General features: G+C 42.1%; 1 protein-coding gene across 1 annotated transcript; it reads left to right on the plus strand.

Annotated features, from left to right (window-relative positions):
• Nucleotides 1–25,715, plus strand: TTC33 (tetratricopeptide repeat domain 33). Its single transcript, XM_035100432.3, has 5 exons — nt 1–68; nt 1,012–1,241; nt 12,951–13,032; nt 16,814–16,945; nt 21,217–25,715. The coding sequence occupies exons 2-5, from the start codon at nt 1,021–1,023 to the stop codon at nt 21,571–21,573; spliced, it is 792 nt and encodes a 263-aa protein (XP_034956323.1). The 5' UTR covers nt 1–68; nt 1,012–1,020; the 3' UTR covers nt 21,574–25,715.
• The last annotated feature ends 735 nt before the right edge of the window (nt 25,716–26,450 follow it).

Below are 26,450 nucleotides of genomic sequence, written 5' to 3' on the forward strand. Positions count from 1 at the left end.
GGGAGCTGAAAAGTCAGGTGTGACCCGGCTCGGACTGTGACAGAGCTGGAGAGGGGAGGGGGCTTCAGGTAAATATCGCCCCCCCGTCTTCAGTTGGGGATTTTGCCTCCGCCCCTCCCTCTGCATTAATAATAATAATAATACTAATAATAATAATACCCGCCTTTTCCCTTGACAGGGACTCAAGGCGGGTTACAGGTTACAGATAAAAACCGCTAAAAGCATAGAGGGCGCGCGCGCGCGCTTGGGGGCGGGCGGGGTGTCATTAAAAAGGCAATTAAACATGGATAGAATATTCTCAAGGGAGAGAAATGGCTGCCCGAGCACCTTATTCTCTGCTTGCTGAAGGAGAGAAGCACCTTCTTTTAAAGCCTTCCACTTTTCCTCTCTGTTTTCTGTGAGGGAGGTTGAGGAGGCAGTGGAAGTTTGGAGGTACAGCTTTCTTTCCCGGCACCCCACCCCATAATAGCCATTGCCATTTACTGATACTTCCCTGCCCCTGTATTGCACCCCTCTCTGATAGATGTAGGGACAGTGCTGGCCCACCCATGAGGCAAGGTGAGGCGACTGCCTTGGGTGGCAGGACCCCCAGCCAATCCCAGTGTTGGTCTTCCTTTCCCTACCCCCTTGTTCCTGAAGTAGATCTTTCCCTCGCCCTTTTAGGCTTTGCTTGAAAGGTGGCCCAAATATCCTTGTAATAGTCACAATTATTATTATATTTGATGGAACCTACCCTTTGGAATTCCCTCCCATTAATTATTAGATACATGTGGCAACTCCTCTGTTGCCATTTTTATTATTATTCCTAATGTTATTATTGGTGCCAATTGCAGACCTTCCAAGTCTTTAAAGTTTACAAGTGGAAGTCGCATCATGGCCAGAATTCATTTGCATAAATCAGTCCCTTTTGAGCAAGTTAGCCTCTGTCGCAACTAATTTCAGTTGTCATTTGTTATGGTTTGTGTGAAAACTAAATGGTGCCAATGGTTGAAATTACATTTTTTTCAAAAGCTTTCCGAAATGGCTTCCTTTGGGTGGAAGAGGAAGATTGGTGAGAAGGTGTCGAAGGTAACATCTCAACAATTTGAAGCTCAGGCTGCTGATGAGCAGGATCTTGCTGACAGCGATGAAGCTGAATGGTCCCATGACATTAAAAGAAAAAAGGGGCTTCTCCTGGAAGACTGTGTGACCAAAAGTAAACATCTGAAGGATGAAGGTGCAATTTTGGCTGAGAATGAAAGGTAAAGATGATGGTTTTTGAAAAATTAAAATCTTATGATGGATTTTTTCAGGTGTATAGGTTGTGTTGGCTGGGCAACAAAACTTCCTCTCTGCTGTGTGCCACCTAAATCTGTTCTGAGGGTTCCCCCAACCCTCTAGAGTGGATTTGAGGGGTGTGTGGGGCCAGAGCGGGGAGAGAAGGGGGAAGATCCATTGTTTATGGTCAAAAGAAAAGTACAGATCTAAAAAACATTCCCCCCCATGATCTAGTAGTAGTGTTGACTAGCCACTAGATGGTGGTAAAGACCTCTTTAATACAGTGGTGCCTGAGGATTAGAAATAGGGTCAATTTTAAATTATTTCTTGATTAACAAGATCTTTGAAAAGAATAGAAAGATAGGAGGCCTAGAAATAAACTGAGAGAGTTATTTTAGCCGCTGTGGATACATTTCTGACCTACATTGTAACCTTGCTTAATGGAGTCCACACATGTAACCTGAGACTTCTGCACAGAAACCATCGCTGCACTTCCCTCTTCAAGGCCTTTCTGGTTCTAGTGGGGTGGGAGATGGTGGGGTTTCAACCAGCCCACCCCTTGGCTGATCAGCCTCTTCCTCCACTCCCAACATATCCTGTGCCCCACTTAATGTCTCTGACTGCTCAGACCCTTCCCCTTCCCCCCATCTTGGTTCCTGCTTCGCGGATGGCACCAAACTCCGTAAATTGCTGGCCCCTCTCCTGGGTCAGCCTTCCGCCCTCTCTGCCTCCATCACACACTCATCTGAGCCCTGCCAGGACTTCTCTCTAACACCCATGGGCAGGGAGTTCCAACATGTATGTGTGGCCAGGCTAAAAGATTGATTTCCTGCAAATGTGGAATTAATATTATGTAGCATTTGTAAATGTGCCAGATCCTTAAATCTATGTGGTCAAGTGGGCACATATGGGGTGAGGCAGCCCTAAGCCGCTGAGGGCTTTATATACCTATAGTAACACTTTAAATTTGTTCCAATAACATATTGGCAGTGAGTGTAAGATCTCTGAGCAAGATCATCTTGTCAGTGATCATGCTGCAGCATTGCGTGCTAAGCATGGCTTTCAGACTAAGCTCAATGGAAGCCCCACATATAGTGTGTTGCAGTAATTGTTGGCCTATTGATAGACATAAACGCTGTTAACAGCTTTGCTTCCTGTGTACTTATTGCTGCTCAGGTTATTAAAAAATTATCATGGAGGTCAGAGCTGTTTAACATTACGCAATCAGTTTGTGTTTGATATGGGAACAGCGTAAAGAACCTCATTTTTCTTGAGATCTGAAGCCATTATGGTTGCTAATTCCAAGCACGTGTTTCCTTCCGTAGAATGTTATGATACCAATAAAACATTATCTCTTGGCTTAAAGGTACATTAGATGCCGGATCATTTGATAGTAATGAAATTATGTTCTTTCCTGGATACCAATTACTTTTAAATGTGGGGAACGTTGACAGAGTACAAAGTTGTTGGAGTTGCTTAATCAGTTGAGGAAGCTGACACATCTTGCATGAGTGTAATATGATCATAGAATCATAGAATCATAGAGTTGGAAGAGACCACGAGGGCCATCCAGACCACAAGGGGGGTTCATTGTGATATGAACCAAATAATCTCAAGAGAAATGTACTTGCTGCTAAATAGCACATAATAATGTTATGCAGTTAAGAATATGGCATGCAGTTAGCATGCAGGCTTAAGCGTAGCTTAAGTTGCAATTTCAGTAGGATACTGTGACTTGGGTCCCAAGTGGTTAAAGCAATCTGGGCAAGCAACTCATTAGAAGAAATGTTGTTCTGCTCCGGAAAGCAGAGCCCTTGTGTCAAGTTTTGCTCCTACCTACTCCGCAATATGTTGGAGAACTTTCCCTGTGCCCTGTACTCTCCTGTCCAACTCCACTTCATTGGTTGCTCTTTGAAGGAAAAGGCTGATGATATCTGGAGAAGAGAATGCCATACTGCTTTCTACAGAAGATGGGAGTAGATTTAAGATGGAGTACCATTTTGAGTGATTATTCAGACCTTGTGATCTGCAGAAGCAGGGAGAACAGGCTTGTTAGATTGCTGTATGCAGAGAATATCAAACTGGGGCAGCCCACAAGGTTAAGATTGGAGCAGTACTGTAGTCATACATTTGCCTAGAAGGAAACCCATTGAACATATTGGGGCTTGCTTTTGATTACACATAATTCTGGAGATTCTACAGGCCATACAAGAAATATCATTTCACTGTAATTTGTAGAGTATACAAAGGTTTTCATCAGAATAATTTATAGATTTATCTTTTCTGATTTTAATAGCTTTCATTATCAGAATGAAACTTGAGTTCAAAATATCAGGCTTTGGACATTAAGAAAAGTTTTTATTTAGTGTGCTTACAGGAAAACATGGAGTACTTTTAGAAACAACCTAAACATCCTCCACACATCAGCATTTAGGTTTCCACAGATTGTTGCAATTGTAACATATATATATATACAGTGGTACCTCGGGTTACAAACTTAATTCGTTCCGGAGGTCCGTTCTTAACCTGAAACACATCTTGACTAGCTTTTGCTAATGGGGCCTCCCGCTGCCACCGTGCTGCTGGCACTCGATTTCCGTTCTCATCCTGGGGCAAAGTTCTCAACTCGAGGTTCTACTTCCAGATTAGCGGGGTTTGTAACTGAAAGTGTTTGTAACCCGAAGCGTTTGTAACCCGAGGTACCACTGTATATATATTGCTGAGTTACCAAAATATTTTATTTTATTCCCCAGTGTGTATGTAAATTTCTCACACACAAAAAGTGCCTTGTGCCTTGTAGAGATTTCTGTGCTTGGAGACTGAAGAGGTTCAGCCCAGGAAAATCTTTACTATGTTATTTTTACTAATTGTGTAGACTATTTATTTATTTATTTATTTATTGTTCATTTACATGTCATTCCATAAAAACATAGCATTAGCAATACCAATAAAGAGCAGTGATGTACATATTTTTGCATATGTTCTAAATCAGCTGTACAGTATGCATATTAATCGTAATGCTTTTTGGACCCTTGTTTCTTTTGAACATGGCAAATGTGGGGAGTTGTTGTTGTGTAAGTGATATGGCATAAGGATGGTAGTTCCAGGCGTTAAAAATCTGTAAGCCTGTAAACTGTAAAAGCTGCAAACTCTTTCTATGGAATAAAATGGGGAGACTGCACAAGCTTTGGAGCTAACATCACTGGAGCCCACTAAGCTAGTACATTATTTCTGAAGACAAACTTGGATATTGTACGTGACCTGTTACATGTTCGGAGAATGCTTGTAAGTGTTTGGGAATTGTTTCCTATACTAGATGATGAGAGATCCCGTCACCTAAGATGTTTCAGAGCAGCACTTGATTAATGAACAGTAATTGTTCATTAGGAGACTCAACCCCCTGATTATTATGATGATAACAAGTCTTGGTTGTTTCCAGTGATTCCAAGGAAGAGTAAGAATGAGCTCATGCGGTGGGTCCCCAAAGAGCATTTGTCCAGGGTAATAAAGCACAAATGCAACAATTGCTTCTAAGGAGAAATGAAATGTACTTGCAGTGCTACTGGTTACCATGGCAGTAGTAGAATATAGTTGAAGGGAAATACCTTTTGGGAACTAAACTATAAAATATATACAAAAGAGATGAAGGGTGGGACATTTATTTGTGGCTCATCTTTGCAAAGCAGCTATCCCTGCCTCCAGCCATTAAAAGTTCTTGAAATCAAGAATGAGCCGTCTCTGTTTTCAGGAGAAATTAAATGACCAAATCCTCTGTACAGAAGTAGAATTCATTGAATCGCACACAGCTTTAAATTGCATGATGATGCCCAAGAGAATGATCGTTACTGAACAGGAAATGAGCTAAGCGGGAGTGGGGGCATTTCAGAAAGAAGTGAGTGTCATTGTCCAGAGAAAGCCAGGTCCCCCCCCCATACTACGCTTTAGTCTAAACCAGGCATCCCCAAACTTCGGCCCTCCAGATGTTTTGACCTACAATTCCCATCATCCCTGACCACTGGTCCTGTTAGCTAGGGATCATGGGAGCTGTAGGCCAAAACATCTGGAGGGCCGCAGTTTGGGGATGCGTGGTCTAAACCAATGTAAGTTTCACAGCTTTTCTGCAGGGCCCTGGGGATAGAATCAGGGTCTAGGGCAGAGGCTCTCAAATTATAGTCCACAGACCCCTGGTTTTCTGCCAGCTCCATTCAAGTGATCTATGGGAAAATTGTGGAGCAGTCAGGAGTGTCTGTCCTCTTAGGTGGAGGGGGGGCTGCACCTCAGTGGCAGAGCATCTGCTTTGCATGCAGAAGGTGTCAGATTCAGTCCCTGGCACCTCAAGCTGGGTGGGGAGAAACACCTTTCTGAAACCTTGGAGACTCTCTACTAATCAGTGCGAATCATCCTGCGCCAGATGGACCCAGTAATCTGTCTCTGGATAAGAAAGCATCCTTTCTGTGTTGGGCCTTGCATTTGAATCTTCTTATTTTTTTCGGATAATAGAGGCCATTGTTGTGACTGTGGCCAGAGTTACGCCATCAACATTGGGTTCAAAGACATGGATTATTATCTTTTCAGGGTTTCCTAATTTTTCTTTGTTTCTGTTTTGATGCATTCCATTTCAGCAGTTACTATGATATCTCTGGACTTGTTCTTACAAGGTTCTCTCATGCATAAGGCTGGTTTTCATGTGACAAGTGCCTTCTCTCATAATTTGTTTGATAGTGTTGTTTTCTGTACAGACCCAGTTTGTGAGTTGCAGCTCTTGTCTCCTGATAGATGGGTCCATTGTCATTGTGATGCAGTAATAAATAGGCGAAACTAGGTTTTGAACCCTCCCTTTGTCCATGGGTCTATATCCTTGATTGCCCTACTCCTCTCTTACATCTGCCAGTGACATGAAAACTTCTTTAAGACACCAAATATTATAGATTCCCGATGTGTTAATGCATGTGTAGACAGCAGCCTTTTAAAATATGGAGCAGTTTCCATTCAAATTAAAATACTGTTCAGGATAGACTAATGACATTCAGTGCAAGACAGTTGTTATTTATTTAGAATGCATACATTCTGCTGTATAGCTCCATGAGGCTCCATATAGTCAAGCATCATTGATTTAATTGTAACTTGCTTTCCAAGCGAGTGCGTTTAGGATTGTTGTGTGCCTGTTGTCGTATTGTAGCATCAGTGCATCATTAGATTTCTTGTAATGTATTGCCCATTGTGTATTATAACAGACCTGCAAAAGTGGTGATATCATTTGTGATATAATCTAGCTATGCTGTATCACAATCTGTTTATGAAATACATGTTTATATATTTCTAAATTTTGTACTACTTTTGTATATGCTTTATGGGGTTTTCTTCTTGTTCCTTAAACAAACAAACAAAAATTTGCCAGGCCATTTTTAATCAGATGCCACCAACAGCTTAGAAATGGAAGGTGCAGGAAGGATATCAAATCAAAGCAATAAAACTCACATACCCTGATGTGTTAAGTGATCTTGAGTTCACACCTTTTAAGAGCGACCTTTTTCCTGCCCACAATTGAATATGACCAAAGTACCAAGACTTAAAGGTAAAGGACCCCTGACAGTTAAGTCCAGTCGTGGACGACTCTGGGGTTGTGGCGCTCATCTCACTTTACTGGCCGAGGGAGCTGGTGTTTGTCTGCAGACAGCTTCCAGGTCATGTGGCCAGCATGACAAAGCCGCTTCTGACAAACCAGAGCAGCGCACGGAAATGCCGTTTACCTTCCCGCCGGAGCGGTACCTATTTATCTACTTGCACTTTGACATGCTTTCAAACTGCTAGGTTGGCAGGAGCTGGGACCGAACAAAGGGAGCTCACCCCATCACCGGGATTTGAACCGCCAACCTTCTGATCGGCAAGCCCTAGGCTCCCAAGACTTAGCAGCCCATTATTTCAGCCAAGAGATGCCTCAAACAGCACTGTTTCTCAGAATCACAGTTCATCCCCGCTGTAATAAGTAATTGTGATTCAGATGGAAGAATGCTGCCAGCTGAATCAGCAGTACCACGTCCTGTCACTTTTGGAACCTTTTTTTTTTTTTTGCTGGTGTTTGGTTTTTGCGGTGTGGCCACAGGCCATTCATTCACTGATGTATATAATCTATGGCCTATTAAAAAGATAAGCCCCTTCAGTAAGAAAAATCTTTTCTCCAACTCCTGCAGTGTCTCTGTGTTTTATAGGAGGAAATCTGGTCCTTAAAAAAAAAAAGAGTAACAAAAAGGCGAACCTCTCATTTGTGAGAGATAAAAGGAAGAAAACAGCTTCCTTTTCAGGGGGGTCTTTTATCCTGTTTTCTGAATGTATTGGTCTGGTTTTGCCAGGAAACCTCATTCCCCACCCCCACCCCTTGACGCCCACAGACATTGTCAGGTCAGACATCAGCAGTTTGATATCTCCTGAGATCTCCTTGTTTATAAATGTTCTGAGAGTAGATTTGACTTGTATGGAAATAATATTGCTCTTCTTATCGACCTGGGAAGCTTGTACCAGGATATTCTTATCGGATAGCAGATACTATGACGAGTTTAAGAGTGATAAACTTCACACAATGTTCTTTGACCTGGCTTTTCATTAATTTATTGTGTGCCTACACATCAGAGTATTGGACATGGAGATTATATTGCAGTTTCTTTGTCACATAGAAATATAGCAGCACTAGTTTGAAACAGAAAAACAATAGTTCCCTTTAACAAGCGGCACGCACAGGGCAAGCTGCTTCCTTTGGATGCTGTTGACACAAGCCCTGCAGTGCGGTCAGGATTGGCTTTGGATTTGCAGACTTGAAAGAAGAGGAGGGGGAAAAACAGAAGGTGGGGCCTGAATAGTTGGAACCTTACTGGCTCCTCCCCTCAACTTTCCTATGGGTGGAGCAGAGAGCCCAGTGGAAGCTGGTGAATGTTTGAAGAAGCTATGGGGGGCGGGGAGGAACTGGAGGTGTCAGTGATTGAACAGGAGCCCATACAAGGGGGTGCAGTCTTGTCTTCTAGAATCAGGTGCCACCTTTGCAGATGGGGCAGACTGCATGAAAGAACATGGATTTGTTATTCCAACATTCCCACATTCCAACATTCCTTGGTGGATGGGGCATGGAAAACTTATTGGGACAGTTTCGTTGTCTGTCCAGTTCTGAACTTCTTGCCCTGCTCCTGAACTCCTGAAGCATGGCTCCTGAGCCTTGTGCCTGTTGCTGAGCCTATACCGTTATTTGCTTGCATAAAGATCTCTTTCTTACTTACAAGAGCTTTTATGTGTGTATTTGGGGGCGGGAGACAAGGCACTATGACCGGCCAACTTCTTAACAATGTGGTACAGAGCCAAGATCACCATCTATGGTTGTTTGAGTTCTCTCAGAGGCGGCTGTTGTGCCTATGGAGTTTCCTCCCATTTGAGGTGCCTCAGACCAGGTGTTCAAAGCAGGTATACTAAATGTCTGAAATGGGGAGTGTATCTCTTTTTTCTGCTGGATTTTTGCTGTTTCGTTGTTCTACTACTATTATTTTACTTTTATTGTTTTGTAACGGCAGTTTCAATTTGGAAAACAAAAGCAGATTACAAATTTTCTAAATAAATCAAGCAAACCTTTGTGCCTACAGTGGCTTCCAACATCTTTAGGCTCACCAAAGCCTGAACTTTGGAAGCGTGGAAGAAATGTTTTCAGTTCTTAGTGAAAATAGCATAATATTTTAGCTATTTGATCTACTTTTTTAAGTTTACTTTAGAAGTTCTTTGTAATAAAAAAGTGGCATAAAAACAAAATATTCAAAGTGGTTTGAAAGAAATCTTTAAAATTCCAGCAGTACCAAAGACTACCAGGAAAAGTTTACTCGGAGTGTGTTTCATGCCCCTCTCCCGCCGAGTGAATATATCAGAGATCATTGTTATGTTCATCAAAGTTGTTGCTATACACATAAAGTGTTACGTAGATGAATCATAATTATATAAGATAATATATCAGCTACATCAATATAACTGACTAAAACATAATATGTAGCCCAGTGTGCGCTCATGGAATTCTTACTGCAATATTTGGTCCATGGAATCATGTGTAAATGGTTTGAAATGTTTGACGCTGCTGGAGTTAAGTAGATTGCCTGTATATAAGCACGAGAACTTCAGGCATTCCAGATGTAGTCTCCAGGCATGTCTGTTTATCTGCTACCTTACTTTAAAGAAAGAAGATTAATATTGTATATCTTAAAATTTAGCAAAAATGCTGTCTGATCTGTGTTTTTTAGTCTGCTTGCTGTTGGCAGTGTTCCACCATGAATGCTGATATGTGCTTGACACTTTTTAAAAAAATCATTGTGCAGATGTGCATCAAGCAATCTACCAAAAACAATGGTCAGCATAAAATATTAGGTATGGTGCCCCACCAAGATTGAACTGGTGCTTATTTCTATTTTTAAAAATATCAACTGTATTAAAGCCAAGAGGCACCAAAGTATGTACAGTACATTTCTAGCCGGGCCTGTGACTGGATCCAGCAAAGCTATGTTCTCATGCATCCACAAATCTTGTGTGTGTGTGTGTGTGTGTGTGCGTGAGAGAGAGAGAGAGAGAAATTGGCCTTTAGAGAGAGTTTTTCAGGCTTCTAATTTTCCAGCTTGCTTGTAGAGGTGGTAATTGGTTCTTATTCACAAGGAAATGTTATTTAATGTTTCCTTTTATGTAAGAGCAAAGCCAATTAATGTCCTTTTCATAACCTTCTCATACTACTTCCTTGCAAAGGAGTCTGAATTCATCTGTGCAATCACATAGGTAACATTAAAAAACTCAGTCCAGATGGAAGGACCCGTGGTTCCTTGCTCCTGTTTCTGGATGAGATGAGGCTTGCATGGAGAGGAGCTTCATGTGTCCTTTGACTTCTGATATTATCTTTGTGGCCTGGGAAGGAGCAGCACTCCACAGATGACTTGAGTTGATTCCATAGATAGCAGAAGATAACTGGCATAGTTCCTCCCTTGCTGCCTTCTTTTTTCATGTGGGGCTAGAACAGTGTTGGTGTGAGGTTCGCTTCGGTCCCACAATTTCTCCTTGTGTATGTTTGAGGTCCCTCAGCCTGTTTCCTTGATCTTAAGCAACAAAATGGAGACGTAGCCCATTTGCATTTCTCTGCTGCCAAGTGGTGATTTCTGGATCTGGTAGGGAGCAGGTGGTCATGTTACCGAGGCATGGAGATGGTATTGTGGAACCTAAAGGGTCTTTTACCTGAACTTTTCCACCATTGTGATCAGGATATGTTCCACTAGAAAGCAGAAATAAAGTGAATAGGTACCGTAGTGTTTGGAGAACCCACAAACTTTTCTTGGTAAAGTATGCCTTTATCACCCTGGGAACAAGAATAAGGAAAAATGCTATTGTATTATAGATTTAAAGGCCATTGTGATATCATCAGCAAATAAACCAATCCTCTCCCATCACCCTCTTCGTCTAAATAACAAGTTGGGCAATGATGTAGGTCTCACAAACCCCTCTGATAGTTCTACATAATGGCTGAGATGTGAAGAGTCAGTGTGTGCATATGCAGCATGTCCCATTATAGGTGAAACATGCTTGAAATTCAGAGTTAGAAAAGATAGCTTAAACCTTTCCTTACTTTTCCATGCCAGTCTTTCTTATACACATCTCTCAGTGGCGGCATGTGAATTCTTTGTTTTTATTTTTCGCAGTGTTTGATATGCTTTGGAATTGCAAAGTATGTGGGGCCAGGGCTGAGCTCCCTCCCCCCCAATCTTCAGGGCCTCCCTGCAGTGGCACCAGGCCTCCTCCCAACGCTCATGATATCACACGTGTGATGTCATGCACACGCGATGAGCCCCTCCAATGTCGGGCAGAACTCGGTGCCTCACTGGGGCACCAAGGGTTTTCACAACCCCTATTTTTATCATATGATTGGGAGGCAGCAGGGAAAGGAGGAGATGCTATGTCAAATTTGGTTCACAGTCCGAGGTTCCACATTTGTGTTGGCAAAATGTTTGAGGCCTCTGTAGTACCCTCTAGACCCAAATGTTTCAGATTCTGACCTGGAAGGGCAACACTTCATTCATTGTGCTGAATTTTTCCTCAAGTGTATGCAAATATTTCTTTTTCCTATTCATATTCCGCACATGGAAAAATATGTTGTCTCCTTGCTCGGCATGGATTATGTCCTGCATTTTTTCATTCATTTTGCTGACTACATAAGCCCCCAAAGAGTTTAACTTTTATTACAACTCAAAAGTCATGGTTTTAATCAGCCATTGCCCTGACAATTTTGAAGCCTTGTGGTGTTTGTTTATTCTCCAGATATTTTCAGTAGCACATCAAACATTCAGCTCTCTACATGTTCTGTCCTTTTTTAAAAGAAGAAGAAGAAGAATATCTGTTTTTTCTGTGGTTTTTTCTTTCTTTAAAAATAATAATTGCAAGATTGCATGTTTTACATTTGAATGTGATATATGGTTGTGAGGCAGCTGTTAATAGTACAATTCTGTTTTAAAAAAAACCACTTTCAAAATAGAAAACTCTCTTTATAATTCATTGTATACTTATCATGAAACTGTATAATTATTCATTTTGTAAGGTTTTTCCTTCCATTTAAAGTAAACAGCACTTGTGGAATGTTAAGATGGGCTATAAATTAGTTATTTATACAGTTGCTACAGCAAAAAGGTTGTATAGGATGCCTTCATAATTTTAAAGGTGGTGCAGTACCACACTAGCACAGTTTTGTGGCCAAGTTTAGGAAAGAACTACCTCATCAAAATCTTGTTTCAACATTCTGACTAAACATCAGGAAGAACTTTCTGACAGTAAGAGCTGCTTGACAGTGGGACAGACTCCCTTGGAAGGTGGTAAACTCTCCTTCCTTGGACATTTTTAAGCAGAGGTTTGATGGCGATTTGTCATGGATGCTTTAGTTGAGATTTCCGCGTTGCAGGCGGTTGGACTAGATGACCCTCGGGGTTCTCTCCCAACTCTACAGTTCTGTGATTCTATGATGACAGCTTGAAGCTAACAAAATGCAGTTCACTATTTTTCTCTAGTGCGTATTTTTCTCAGACATAGTCATCCGGATTCTGCTGCCGCTTCCGAGGAGGGGGTTTCCAAGGTCCAAAAGAAAGTTTTTATTTATCCATCAGGGCTTCTCTGTGCACTTTATCATGCGTATATCTCCACAGGTTCAGATTTTCACACTTGAACTAGTTGCTTCAGTTGAAAGGATGACATGAGCATAATTGCGCAGGGGTTCTGTGCAAACACCAGAGCAGGGGAACAGTCACTTATTTTCTGCAACGGACATAGGAGAACTTGCTATTGCATTGGCCCCAGGAATGGCTAAAACATGTAGAGTAAGCTCCAGATTTGGCTGAGAGGTCACATGCCGAGGCCTACTTTATTCCCAGCAATTGCATGCATCTGTTCAAATGCATACTAAACCATGTTTGGCAAAATACACAATTCTGAGTCCATGTTATAAGAAATTGAAATTGCAGTGTCTTTTTTTTATTTTTACCCCTGAGTCTCATGGGGTGGTGGGATGGAATATTAATTTATATTTGTGAGATGCTGGAATGAATATCTAGTCAAAGCAATGTTGGTCCCTTAATGAAAAGCTAAGAATACTGGCCTTTGAAACACCCATAAATCTAGTAAGAATGAACTATTGTTTTAACAACTTGCAGGTACCGGGAGGCTATTCAGAAGTGGGATGAAGCACTTCAGTTAACTCCAGAAGATGCTACCCTCTATGAGATGAAATCACAGGTAATGCATGACAGAGCCACAGCAGAGTAAGAATTTGTGAATTTATTTTTTTCTGACCATGGGCCGTAATGCAAGTGAAACACAGAGCAGATAGACTTTTTAAAAGTAGCCCACATAGTCTGTATGCGTTTTTCTGGGTTAATTGCACATGCAGCATCCCCTCTACTCGTAGTGTGTGTAGGGCAGGAGGGTGACAGGGACTGGTATGCTGCCAATGTTTCCCTTAGGAGCCAGCTGGATGCATGACATATGGTAGTGGCAGGCAGTTGGTTTCTGTGCTTAGAGGGGATGGTGGGGCGAGGGGACAGTGGTTAATCAGAATATGATGGCACTGAGCTGCCTCTTCCTACCTTCTTTGCATGGCTGTTTTATCTACAAATGACTCCTCTCACTACTCACAAACTTGGAATAGATCCCTGAATACACAGACAGCTTCTTCAGTTAATAACTGGTACCAGCATTGAAGAAACATAGAGTCCGAGATCTTTAAATCTATGTATGAGCGCTTTCACAGCCACCTCAACCGAGACCCTTTTTAACTCCCTGACCACATCTCTTGATGTCTGACCACATCTCGATTGCTCAGGCGATGCTTTCACAACTTTCTTAATCAAGCCATAAACATTCTGGCTGCCTCTGTGTCTGCACTGCTTTGGCTCCTGCTCTGTTTTTAGTAAACCTGCCAGATGGTGTCATCCTAACCTACTTGTTTGCCCTGCCTGCAGTTTTAATTTATGAAGCATTTGTAATGCGGCAAGTGCTCTTATTGTGCTGTCTTTCCCCATAACCATGGGAGGCATGTAGCTTTGTCCAAGGGCTCACATATCCAAGTGCAACTCCACACCCACTGAACCGCATTTTCAGTGCCTGCATCCACACATTATTGTATTCACTGCCTTCTCACTTACCAGTCTCGTCTTGGGGGGGGGGGGGGGAATAGGTTCTTCGCTCCTGACTTACAAGACTGTTGGCAACTGCATTAGCATCAATAACATTTTGAATCAACCGGATAAATATGAATGGGTTGTTTCTCCCAAGCAATACCGCCACAATAACGTTATTTGTCACTGGCAACATTAAGGCGACTGGTTGGTGTGCAGAAGATCAAATATAGAATTGTTGTGTCCAAGGCTGCATCTGTCTCATGGGAGTTATAACTGGAAGGCAAAGGTGAAGAATCAGCAAAAAAGTTATTGTTGCAGACGGCAAAAGTTTTATTGTAGCTGCTGGTTTCCAATTTTGGCTGTAATGTAGAAGGACTCTGATTCTGAGCTCATTGTTCTGACCTAGATGATGAACAAACAAGTCCTGGGAAGAGCTTCTCACATTCCAGTTTTTACAACCGGCAGTATCCTGCAATTGTTCCCATTTGTTCCCATTTCCCAATGTTTTGTGGGAAGAGTTAATACTTGGCAGAGACTTGGATCTCTGCAAACATCCAAATGAAACAGAAGCTTCTGTTAAGCATTTTCTACTTGACAGCTGGTACAACGTTCCTGCGTAAGTCCTCTTTGGACAAGATGAGCAAACAAAATGAGCCTGAGTGAAAGTGACAGTGAATCTGATTGGGTTCGCTTCTTTCCTCATTGCTGAATGAGACCAGAACTTTCCAGAAACAAATGGTTGAACCCAATTAGAACCCCAGTACGTTTCCGAGCACAATTCAAAGTGTTGGTGCTGACCTTTAAAGCCCTAAATGGCCTCGGTCCAGTATACCTGAAGGAGCGTCTCCACCTCCATCATTCTGCCTGGACACTGAGGTCCAGCACCGAGGGCCTTCTGGCGGTTCCCTCGTTGTGAGAAGCCGAGTTGCAGGGAACTAGGCAGAGGGCCTTCTCGGTGGTGGCGCCTGCCCTGTGGAACGCCCTCCCAACAGATGTCAAAGAGGAAAACAACTGCCAGACTTTTAGAAGACATCTGAAGGCAGCCCTGTTCAGGGAGGCTTTTAATGTTTAATAGATTATTGTGTTTTATTTTTCTGTTGGAAGCCGCCCAGAGTGGCTGGGGAAACCCAGCCAGATGGGTGGGGTATTAATTATTATTATTATTGTTATTATTATTATTATTATTATTATGGTCCCTCATTGAATTTCCTGTTCCTCTTCTCCCCCTGTACACCTATATCTGCTCCAGAGGGTATGGGGAATGACTTAATCGGATAGAACTCAAGGTCTAGTAGTTACTGGAGAGATCAGTGTTTTTGCATGAGATGGAAATTATATGTCTATGTTGATAACAATCCTAAATATTCATAAATTTAAAAGCTGAACATATTGTAGAGCTTGAGTAATGGAGTAGTTTGTCTAAAATTAGGACTATGAGTTCAACCAATAAATCCTAATGAAACAGAGGATGTTGTCTTGTAGACCCAGGAGCTTAATCCTAATGCTTGTGAGGACTAGCTAATTCTCGGACCATGGTATCTTCCATAACTTTGTAAAATACTGGTGACCATGCTTGACCTCAACATGCAGATTTCTTCAGCCAGCATTCTTAAGCTCAGTTTGATTGAATATTCCAGATTTGATTTTGAGAGAAAACGTTGAAGATAGGCAGTAAGCAACCAGCTTCCTCAGGGACAAAAGTAGCCCTTAGACAAGTATCCGTTTGATCTTCAAGTTGTTAACTTAGAGGCAGGAGAGGTGTGTGCAAGGTTGTGGTGGTTGAGGACTTGCCCTCAGTTTTAAGGGCTGGGGAATGAGGGGCTGACCCTCCGTCTCCTTTGTTTTTGTTGACCGCAATGTGGATTTCTGTATGGTTGTTTGTCTTACATTCAAATTTCATTTTAACTGAGCATATCTTTAAGATGGACAGTATAATCATTTTAAAAATAATTCTTTTTTATTTTATTTTAAAAAATATGAACTCCTGGGACCCACTTAATAACTGCTTTATTCCACTTTAGTCTTCATTAATCATTTGTATGCTGTCAGCCATGTGTTCAGTGCAAGAGAAGCAAGGGTTGGGATTGCCGTGTTAGTTATCTTGAATATACTGATAATTTTTGGTTCTTTCCTCCAGGCTTCATCCAATTTTCTCTGGGTAGGTGGTTCATTCTGATAGTCCCTTGTTCAGGCTAAATATAGTGATGCCTCAGGTTAAGTTCTTAATTGGTTCTGGAAGTCTGTACTTAACCTGAAGCGTACTTAACCTGAAGCGAACTTTCCCATTGAAAGTAATGGAAAGTGGATTAATCCGTTCCAGATGGGTCCTCGGAGTACTTAAATTGAAAGTACTCAACCTGAAGTGTACTTAACCCGAGGTATGACTGTACAGAGTTCTCTGTGAGTGGTGGTCATTGGAATCCCAACTGGTATTTGTATGGGAATGAGTTTGTTTACAAAACTGGTTGATAAAGCGGACCGTCAAACTGACTACTGTGTTGCTTTTAAAGAAAGCATTTAGGACAAGACCAAATTGCGTAAGTATGACTCCATTTATGTGCTTTTAAAAATCAGTGCAGTTCAGAGTCAACCCTCTTCCCTGTGGTGCAGTTAGCTGCTAACCAGAAGCTTGGTGGTTCAAGCCCACTCAGGGATGGCTGGGAGCAGGATTCCTACATTGAAGGGGGTTGAGCTAGATGACCCTTGGGGTACCTTCCAACTGTAAAATTCTAGGATTCTGTGACAGTTCTTTTGGAGGTAACTACCTACCTCTTAACTGACCCCAGAACCATCTACATTGCAAGCCCCTCTGCATACTCGCCTTTTGAACTCTTTTTGTATTTTTGCGATATAATTGGTTAGTTTACGGTTTGTTCTGTTGTGTATCCCCTTCCTAGGTGCTGATGTCTCTGCATGAAATGTTCCCTGCAGTGCATGCTGCAGAAATGGCTGTCCAAAGAGATCCCCATTCTTGGGAGGCATGGCAAACTTTGGGACGTGCTCAACTTGGATTAGGAGAAATCGCACTGGTAAGTGTTAAAAAGGAGAAAGGCTCATCTTCCACTCCAAATTGTTTACAGACATACAGCTATATCTTGCTGTGGCCTTCACAGTGCATGAAATCATCTTTATAAACTTCCTTAGATCAGAATACCAGATATCCCAAAGAGAACAATTAAAAACTTTAAAAACAAGCAAGTTTCAAACACACAGGCTTGAGAACTATAGATAGATTATTCCACTAATCACCCCTGGGCGACAATGGAGAGGGCTTGTGATGTTTTTGATGAAATGTAGCAATTTTTCTCATTTTTATAAATAGCCAAAAGCTTTTGGGACTATGGCTGCCTTTATGGGAGGATTCCAAAAACAATCCCAGAGTTCTCTGCTGATCATCCATTTGAAAAGTAATAAGAAAATATCCCTTGTGTTTCAAAGAAGCACTTTGCTTCAGCGTAATTTATGCATTATTTGAAGAAATAGATGCTATTTGTTCTGCCATTTGTCAGGCAAGCAGAACAAAGGAAATTTTATTCGTTTCAGCAGCTTGGAAATGATCCGAAATAAAAATGCTTTCTCAAAATACGTCAGACCTGTTCTTAGAATAGATAGAGATCAGCTTCAGCATCTTGTGATTTTTATACTAATATTGTTAGTTTTTGGATGTTTTTGTTTGGGGGGAAAGCTACTTAGGGTAGAAAGAAACAGATGTAAAGGCAGTTCTTTTATTTGCATTGGGTCTGCTGTAGAAGAGCTAAAGGAAGAAGTGTGAAAATGTAGGCCAAAAGAAAAAGTCAGCATAAACCAGGAAGTTGAATAGCATCTTCACATCAGTTTGAGTGCAGTTCCCTAGTAGCAAATTTGGAACCTGATAACATGAGGGAGGCTAGTCAGTTTATGCTTTCCATCTATTATCATTATCATTATTAATAATATATAGTGGGTGTTAAGTATCATTTTCTGGTCCCACACCGGATCTCACAGAGAAGGAGGAGGAAAGGCAAGGCAAGGATGGTCAGAAGTTGCAGTACCGTGGAGAGCTCCCAGTGAGCCACTTGCTCAGGTTGAGACTAAACTGAGACCCTTTAAGCCACTTGCTCTGCACTGCCTCATTTGAGCTCCACCCTTTAAAGGGCCAATCCTCAGGTCTGAAGACTGACCGTCCTCCTTCTTTCCATAGCTTCCCTCCCAGTGTGTTCCCTGCCCTGCAGGGACTAGTGAAGTGTGATGAAGAGGCATGTGGTGGTGTGGAAAAGTTCCTATTTGGGTCTAAACCCTAGCCCTACAGCCCCTGTTGGTCCAGGAGTTTCTGCTGGGGGCTCCTGCCTGATAGTCTTAGGTGCAGTGCTCTCCTGATCTCCATCAGCTGGTTCAGAGTCTTGAACATGATCCATTTGCCTAGCTGGTGTCTCTGGATTCAGAGGTCACGACAGAAAAACTTTCATTCCCCATGCCACCTAATATTTCACAGGTGAAAATAGGCATACAGGCATAACAGCCGAATTCAATGCCCTGGATTGATGCCCAAACCACACATGCACATTACATGTCGCAAAGATACCATAGGAAAACATAATTGTCATAAAATATGTTGTCTGTGCACAAAAGGGACTGTCTTACTATCTATAAGCAAGCTGGATAGCTCAGTTGGTTTAAGTGTGGTGCTGATAATGCCAAGGTTGCGAGTTTGAGCTGTATGGGGCTGTATGGGACAAGTTGCATATTCCTGCATTGCAGGGGGTTGAACTAAGATGATCCTTAGGGTTCGTTCCAGCTCCAAATGAAAACTCTGAAGTGTGTGTGTGTGCGCGCGTTTGTGTGTAAAAATAATAATGATTCTGATCAAATGTGCATGTTGTCAAGTTTTGCTAATCTGACAGCATGATAAAACCAATCATACTGATTGGGGGATGAGAGATGACTCCAACGAAGTAACATAGAGAATAGAAAATTTGCTTGGCCGTATTACCATTGTATTGCAGGGAGCCATTTACTGATGGCAATAGAGCAATTGTACAGGTAATTCGAGGTCCTGCAGAAGAAATAGTTTACTAATGTGTAATAAACGCATAATAATAAACAGTACATTAAATAACCGGAGTTGCAAATGCAAGTAAACATATTGTTGTAAGTGATGCATACAAAGCCATTTAGTAATAAGTTTCCTAGCTCTGTTTACACTGTGCGAAAGACACTTCCTATTGGATACATTCTATGAGGTATCTCTCATGCAGAGAGGTGTGGCCCTTTGTGTGGAGCCCATCCTTTGACCCAGCCATGTGGGTCACACACATTTGGAACTGTTGGGGAAATGGTGAGTTGATAGCAGTTCAGGCAGAAAGTGGGGGGAGATAGAGCTGCAAGGAGATCGTCTTTCTCCCTATCAAATAGGTGCCTAGTGTGACTTCCAATGGATTAGTAGTGCCAAGTGGAGTCCTGGGTGCTGAAACACAGGTGTTGCAGGCCATGTTATGTAGCTTTTCCCTTCCTATTATTATTCCTGAAACTGAAAGCGGGTGGTGTGTGTGTGTGTGAGAGAGAATTGGCCATTTATTTTAATTTAATTCCATTAAATTAGTGCAGGAATGAATTCTAGAACAGATAGCAATTTTACCATTCACGTAGCCAACTATACTTTGTCTCCCCACCAAATTTCTCTCTCCATTTTCAACCTTTGGCAAGGATTGTTTTTGCCACGGCTGATAAATTTGCAATAAAGCATCTGTCTCTTCTAATTCATTCTTGTAGATACCCTACCAATATAATTTCAGGGTTTCTCTCTAAATCATGCCCAGTTTTGATTTTGTAATCAGCCCTACTCTGTGATGTATCTTAGCTTTCAGGCATTGCCCTGAAACAAACAAAGTTTCTTCATTCTGAAAATCCAGATTTTTACAGGATGTTTTTGGCAGGGGCTAGAGTTAAATGACTTGTGGGGGCCAGGTTGTTTAATGGTATGCTAATCCTGTTACATTTTAGCATCCTTGGCAGGCTTAAATCTGACTCTGGAAATGTTCATTTATCCAATAGCAGGCATTAGTCTAGATATACTGTTAGAACAAAGGTGCTTAGTAATACAATTTATAGCCTCATAAAAGCAAATAGTACTTTACTGACCAAGTTATACAGTGACAAACCTATGCCCTGAGGAACTTTTAAAAAGAAAGAAATCAAAGCGGTCTTGTGTTGTTTTGTAATACTTCGGATATTTTCATATTTACTCACAGTTCCGCAGCCTCTTGATGCTAACAGCTGTTGACTGGTGCTACATTGAAATAATTAAGCTACACGGTTCCAAACATTTGCCGTGTCAAGCATGTTCAGAAACTTGAGTGCTGGCAAGTAGCCTTCAGATGCAAATCCCTGTCACCCACTTTTCTTCCTTTCTTCCTTGGAAACCAAAGGCAGTTGTTCAAGACGAAAAACAAACATGCCATAGTTATTATCTGGGATTCAGCATTTCTTTCACAGAAGTCACAAGGTTCACAGCTCTTTTCTGCTGGGACCAATCCATCTCCATATGGAATGCATATGTTGCAATGACAACTGGGGCAGGAATTAGTTGGCTCTGTTTTTTCTGCCTTTGTAGTGGCAGAAGGAAAGCTCTGTTATAAGCAGTTCCAATAGCTTTAACAGAGGCCTATAAAACGAAATGCCTTCTATCAATGTCTATATGTGGAAGCTTCTGAGTCACTAAACAGTATAAATCTGCTGAATGCCAATGTACCAACATGCAAAACAATGCCTTCTTTATTTTGCATTGTAAGGAAGTATCTAAAACAGCTGGTGCTTATACCCTAAAACTGGAGGGAGCGGATGCATGTGCAAGATGTGATTGTTTTTGTAATGCATTTTTTAATTTTTTATTCACCCTTGCTGCTTTATTCAGCTTTTACAGATAAGAAGTGCAGGTCGTGGTTTCCCTTCTATGATCTGGGAAGATAGCAGATTTTAGAATCACAGTCTCACACGAATTCTCAGCTCTCCCCTTATTTGTAGCTGATCTTGGGCATCCGCCCTAAGACTGGAATTGCACTTTATAAATGTGAAGAATTATTATTACGCTTATCCAAAGCCACCAGTGAGTTTGTGGCAGCGATTTGGCCACATCCCATAAGTTCAGCAGTCAGATCTGTGGACCTTACTATTTGAAAATATCAGGTTCTGTAACGACTGTTATTGGCATTTATGAAACATCACCTGTGTTTTGCTCAATGATGTGACTTATTCTCTTGTGCCCACTGTGTCTGTTTCATGTGGGCAAATTCTCACTGTGTTGTGTCCCTGCTCACCATTACAGGCCATCCGAAGTTTCCAGGTTGCCTTGCATATCTGTCCACTAAGCCCTGAACTGTGGAACGAAGATCTGTCCTGGGCGAGGAAATTACAGCAGCAGAAGAAAGCAACCAAAGCTGAGACTGGGACGCAAAGCACGGCATCTCAGGGAGAGACTTCAGAGGAGGCAATCCCAGATTACGATTTTGAAAGTGACGAGATATTAGCGGTGTGTGCAGCCATTGCCGAGAAGGAGAAAGCCACACTGGCCTCTAAAACTGTTGTCATCGTCTCTGCTTCCGGGGAGGTTGAGACGGTAACTGAAAAGAAGGAATGTGCAACAACAACCCCTGACGGTACCATTTTTATCAAAGCACGGTAAAGGGCACCGACTCTGCTGATTGACAGCCGTGCCTTTGAAATCCTGTTTTCCAACTTTCCCCCATGCTGTAGCCTGTTTTTGGATCACCTTGCACTGGAGTTCATCTGCCCCCAACGAGTTAAGCTTCAGTAGCTGCAGTTGCTTCACTTTACTTCCTGAACCCCTCGCTACCGATATCTCAAGGAAGATGAGAAAGGGCCTAAGGGCCACAGCAGTGCCCTGGAAATACGACAGGGCACTATGAAGACAGAGGTGGCTTCTCCTGGACTAGTTGGGTTTCCTGAGATGGAGATGATGGTTTTGAGCTGGAAGTTGGGGAGATGTGCATTCCTCATCCCATAAACAGCCTTTTGTTAGGTTTCCCTCTTCTGCCTTACTTTGTTGTTATTCCTGTCATGAGCAGGAGGGGAAAGGAGGGAGCACCAAAGTGACAGGAACACGAAAGAAAGAAAGGAAAGAAAGAAAGAAAGAAAGAAAGAAAGAAAGAAAGAAAGAAAGAAAGAAAGAAAGAAAGAAAGAAAGGGGAAAGGGTGGAGGCCAAGCCTCAAAATGATGCTTAGAAGAAAACATTTCGCAGTACGTGGTATGCCAAACATGTTTCAACTTAAAGACTCTGGCGACAAGATCTGATTTAATCAGATTCCACTGTTACTGCAGCAGTTTATGGTATCGGATGTTGCTTCTGATACAAGATGCTCCAATTCTTTTCTTTAAAAAAAATCCAGTTACAAAAGAATTCCCTATTTGCAGTTGAATGGATAAACGTGAGGAGTACAGGGTGCAAATTGTCCCCTTCCTTCCCTTCCAAGAAACAGGTCTTGTTTCTTCACAAAAAGTAGTGCACTGTAAAGTAACGGTCAATAGAAGTTTGGAGTACATATATTGTAGTTATGACTACCCAAATATGTTCATAAACTGGATTGTCCTGCTCATCTTGTTTCCAGGGTGTGGAACAAGTTGGACACTAGGTTGTGGAAACAACTAGTTTTTACTACTGCAATTTTAAAATGAAATGAAATAGAAATCTGCAAAGAAACAAGATAAAATGCAATGCCCTCCATAGTATTTGCCCTCGTGCTCATGCCATTTGTCCAAGTTGTTGGGTCAGGGTTGATGAAATTCTAGTATATTGAATAAGATGTATGTGTAAGTGTGCTCTTTTCTGTAAATTCCCTTGTAATCTCGAACCAAATTTCTTTGTAAAGAGATCTGCACCACAGTAGCACTTCTCAGGTCATCCCATGAAATCTTGGTAGCCACGCTGAATTTAAAGTTCTTTTTAAAAAGCCATTATTGAGAAATTGTTTGACAGTAAAATTTGGAATAAACTCAGTTACACAAACCTGAATTAATAATCTTTTGAATCAATGCATAACAGGTTGAAAAAAATGCTTTTGTAAGGTCCATTGATTGTCATAAGATTCATATGAAAGGTTTTTTCATATAGTTTCCCAAGATCAATGAAGTCTTTGACTCAAATCACATTGTTCCCATAATAGTTCCACATTTCTTTTTTTTATAATAATTTTTTATTAATTTTTACAAACAAAACTAAACAAACTACACAAACATACAATATAACACTGTCCCTTCGTCTTCCCTCCACCCACTGGTTCACCTCTGCCACCAGTGAAACCCGTGTGCTTTGAGAATCAAAGGGGTCCATTGTAAGTTAGGTTTGGCCTCCCTCCTCCCCCCTCTTCCCCCCCCCCTGCCACTGAGAGGACAGGAATGGAGGAGCTCTGAGGATTGGTTTCCCCCAACTCATTCATAAGTATACTTAAACAAATACAAACATAACAACAATAGGGGAGAATTTTAACTCCCCAATTCTTATTGCCTTAACCTTATACTTGTGACTTCCTCGGTGGTCTTCCTCCTGGTTTTCCTTAAACAAAATCTAAAGTTTATGGCGGGTTTTCTATTTCAGTTTAGAATCCTTTTCTTATAATATTAACTCAACCCTCCTCCTTTTCCATGCTGCCCTCCCACAGGCCCCCTCCTGCCACAAGAGAAACCTGTGGGGCACAGCATTTCCAAGGTTCCATTATATCCCCTCCTCACCCCTCTGAGCACTCCCTGTCACTGAGTATCTCAGAGTAAGGAAAGGAGAGTAGGCAGCTTTCTGCCTAAACCTAACTTAACTTTCAAAAATTTACATTAACTTAAATTCTTTCCTAAGCCATTCTTATAATTCCCTCCAGAAAGCACAACTTTTTCCATTCATTTTTACACTCCATCTCCTCTCCCTAAGTCTTTTCCCCCCAATTGGATCAGCATTTCCGTTAACAGGCCAAAATTTCAAAAACCGTCTTTCAGAAACGAAAAACAAAATCTTTTAACTAAAATATTCACCCCACACCCATTCTTTCCCATATCCGTCTCCAGACCCTTGTCCCCCCCTGCCCCTGTCTTTCCCATTCCTCCCTAACATCACTCCACATTTCAACCCCTACAGGATCTTCAAGTCCATTAATCCTCAAATACCTTTGCTTCTCATTTTCTTGTTCTACTTGATTTTCTTCCTTTTGAAGTCCATGCTTTGCTTCATCCCCAACATGTTTTTTATAGTCCAAGTCCTCTTTAAGGTTTTCAACTAGTTGTTTCTCCTGACATCCAGATTCAATCTCCACAGTGTCCAAGATCAAATTTTCCTCTAAATCCTGGACTTGGACTTCATCCTCGACTGCTGGTAAATTGGGATGTTGCCGTTCCTTATAGATGTCCTCCCATACTTGTAGATAGTTTAGCACAGCCTCCTGGAAGGCTCGAGAGTACTTTGTTTTCATATTTCTCCTGACCGCAGACAAACAGGAGGTGGAGAACAAAGAGGTGCTGGAAAATTCCTTCCTCAGACGATCGACTCCATTTTGGCAGTTCTTTTCCTTTGTCTTTTAACTCAATCACAACTCCATTCTTAGTTCCAATATTAAATAGTTCTACCACATTTTCAGACAAATTTTACTGATTGCAACAGTACAATAAATCCACCCAGTCTTTTGACAGCTTGACAGCTTTTGACAGCTGTCAAAGCACTCTCCCCCTTAATAATGCTGTACCTCAAGGGGTGCCGGACTCGGGAGTTGAGAGGGTTCAAAAAAGTCTTTCTTTCTCTCGGGTCCACAGTCCCAGATGCCTTTTGTCGTTCAGCTTAAGATTATTTAAAGCGCCTCTCAGTTTTCCATTAGGAAGAGACCGACTTCCGTTTCTTTAAAGCCTCTCCTATTTTTCCAATTAACGAATTTAAAGTCCGTGATCACAATTCCACTTACTTTTTGGAAGTTTAAATTTGTTCGGAAGAATCTGCCGCTTGCCGGGTCAGGACTCGGAGCTTCACTTCTCAGAGGTAAGATATAGCCCAAAATGGCTCCCGCGGTTCCACCCCGCCGGCTCTCGATCGCTCTATTGAGCTCTCGGGCAGCGGGGGATCCGCAAAAAACGGAGCAACCGCTGGGCGCGTGAGTCACCAGGACTCTCTACCCGGTGTTTTTACGGGGAATCCGCTCGCTCTGCGGACTTCCCCCCCCTCCGCGAAGCCAGGGACATCGGCGCGCGAGGTCCCTGCGTCCTTCTCTCCGCCGCGACAGACCGGAAGTCCCACATTTCTAATTTACTTAGCCATCACTTTAATCCAGCTATTCCTGTGCATCTGATCACTCAGAGTAAGTCACATTGAGTTTAAAGGGACTTATTTCCAAATAAAGGTGCATAGGATTGTACCCTATGAAAGACTGGGAATCTGGGAGCTACAGTGACATTTTTCATCAGCCTCAGGAGAATCTAAGCTGCTGGTGGTGTCCTTGTTCCTGCCAGCTTGAACATGGAAAGTGTTATCCTGAATTCATTTAAGCTTACCAGAGCTTTTTTGTTTCAGTGTTGTGACTTTCATATATGCACCACAGTATGAGAGCAAATGAATTAAGAGGACAGAAGATCAAGACTTCCCTCTCAGATATGTAACTTCATCAGAAAGTCTCTTGAAGAAGTAGCTGTTGGTCACTGTTCTTTAGCTACTGATATTTTATCCATTCTACTGGCTTTATTCGTTTTATCCTGATTTCATATCCCTGGTTATGTTTTGCATGCCTAGGTTTGTCACTGAATATTCCCGTGTTGTAATTAAAGTTTGCTTAGTAAGAGAATGAAGTCTTTGCTTAAAATCTGAGTTGTCCTTCAGTAGTCACTGAGTGCTGTGCCCTGGTTGTGCTCCACACTAAAGAAATTATGTATGCAGGCAGTTCTGAACCATGAAGAGCTGAGTTCTATGATATAAATATGCAGAACTACTTACATTTTGCCTGCTTAGTTTGTCAGTGTTTAGCGTTTTGCATAACTTATTTTGGTTTTCTAGGCTGGGAGCAGGGAAGGGACAATGAAGAGCACTGGGGTTCTTGTTGTGCCTTGAGAGAGGGCCAAGCATGAGATGCTCGATGCACCGAGGAGGATAACTCTGTTCCTAGCCCCACCAGGTCCTGGCCAGCCAGGCTTCCCCTTCCCCTTCTGTCTCTGGTTCCTTCATTCCTCTCAGTGGGCTGCTGCCCTTTCCTTATATTGCTTTGCTGTGCAACTTCCCCAAGAGGGAAGAAAGGAGCTAGAAGTCCTGTTTCTCCAGCCAGTTCTAAAGAGGGGTAAATAGCTGCCTTCTCCACCCTCTGTTCCCTGGTCTCAGCCATATGTCAACCTCCTGTCCCCCGTCCTTGTTTGGCTTAGCCTGCCCCCCCCCACACACACACCTGAGCCTAGACTTATGACAACTATTTTGGGCAATAAATTTACATGGAAACTTAGGAGTACCAAGAAAAGGACTGCTTAGCTATGTCTTGCATTGGTGTCTGGACGTAGCTAAATCCCTTAAAACAGGGATGGGGAACCTGTGT

The sequence above is a fragment of the Zootoca vivipara genome, chromosome 10 (assembly GCF_965207765.1).
Source record: "Zootoca vivipara chromosome 10, rZooViv2.hap1.1, whole genome shotgun sequence".
In the NCBI taxonomy this organism is placed as follows: Eukaryota; Metazoa; Chordata; class Lepidosauria; order Squamata; family Lacertidae; genus Zootoca; species Zootoca vivipara.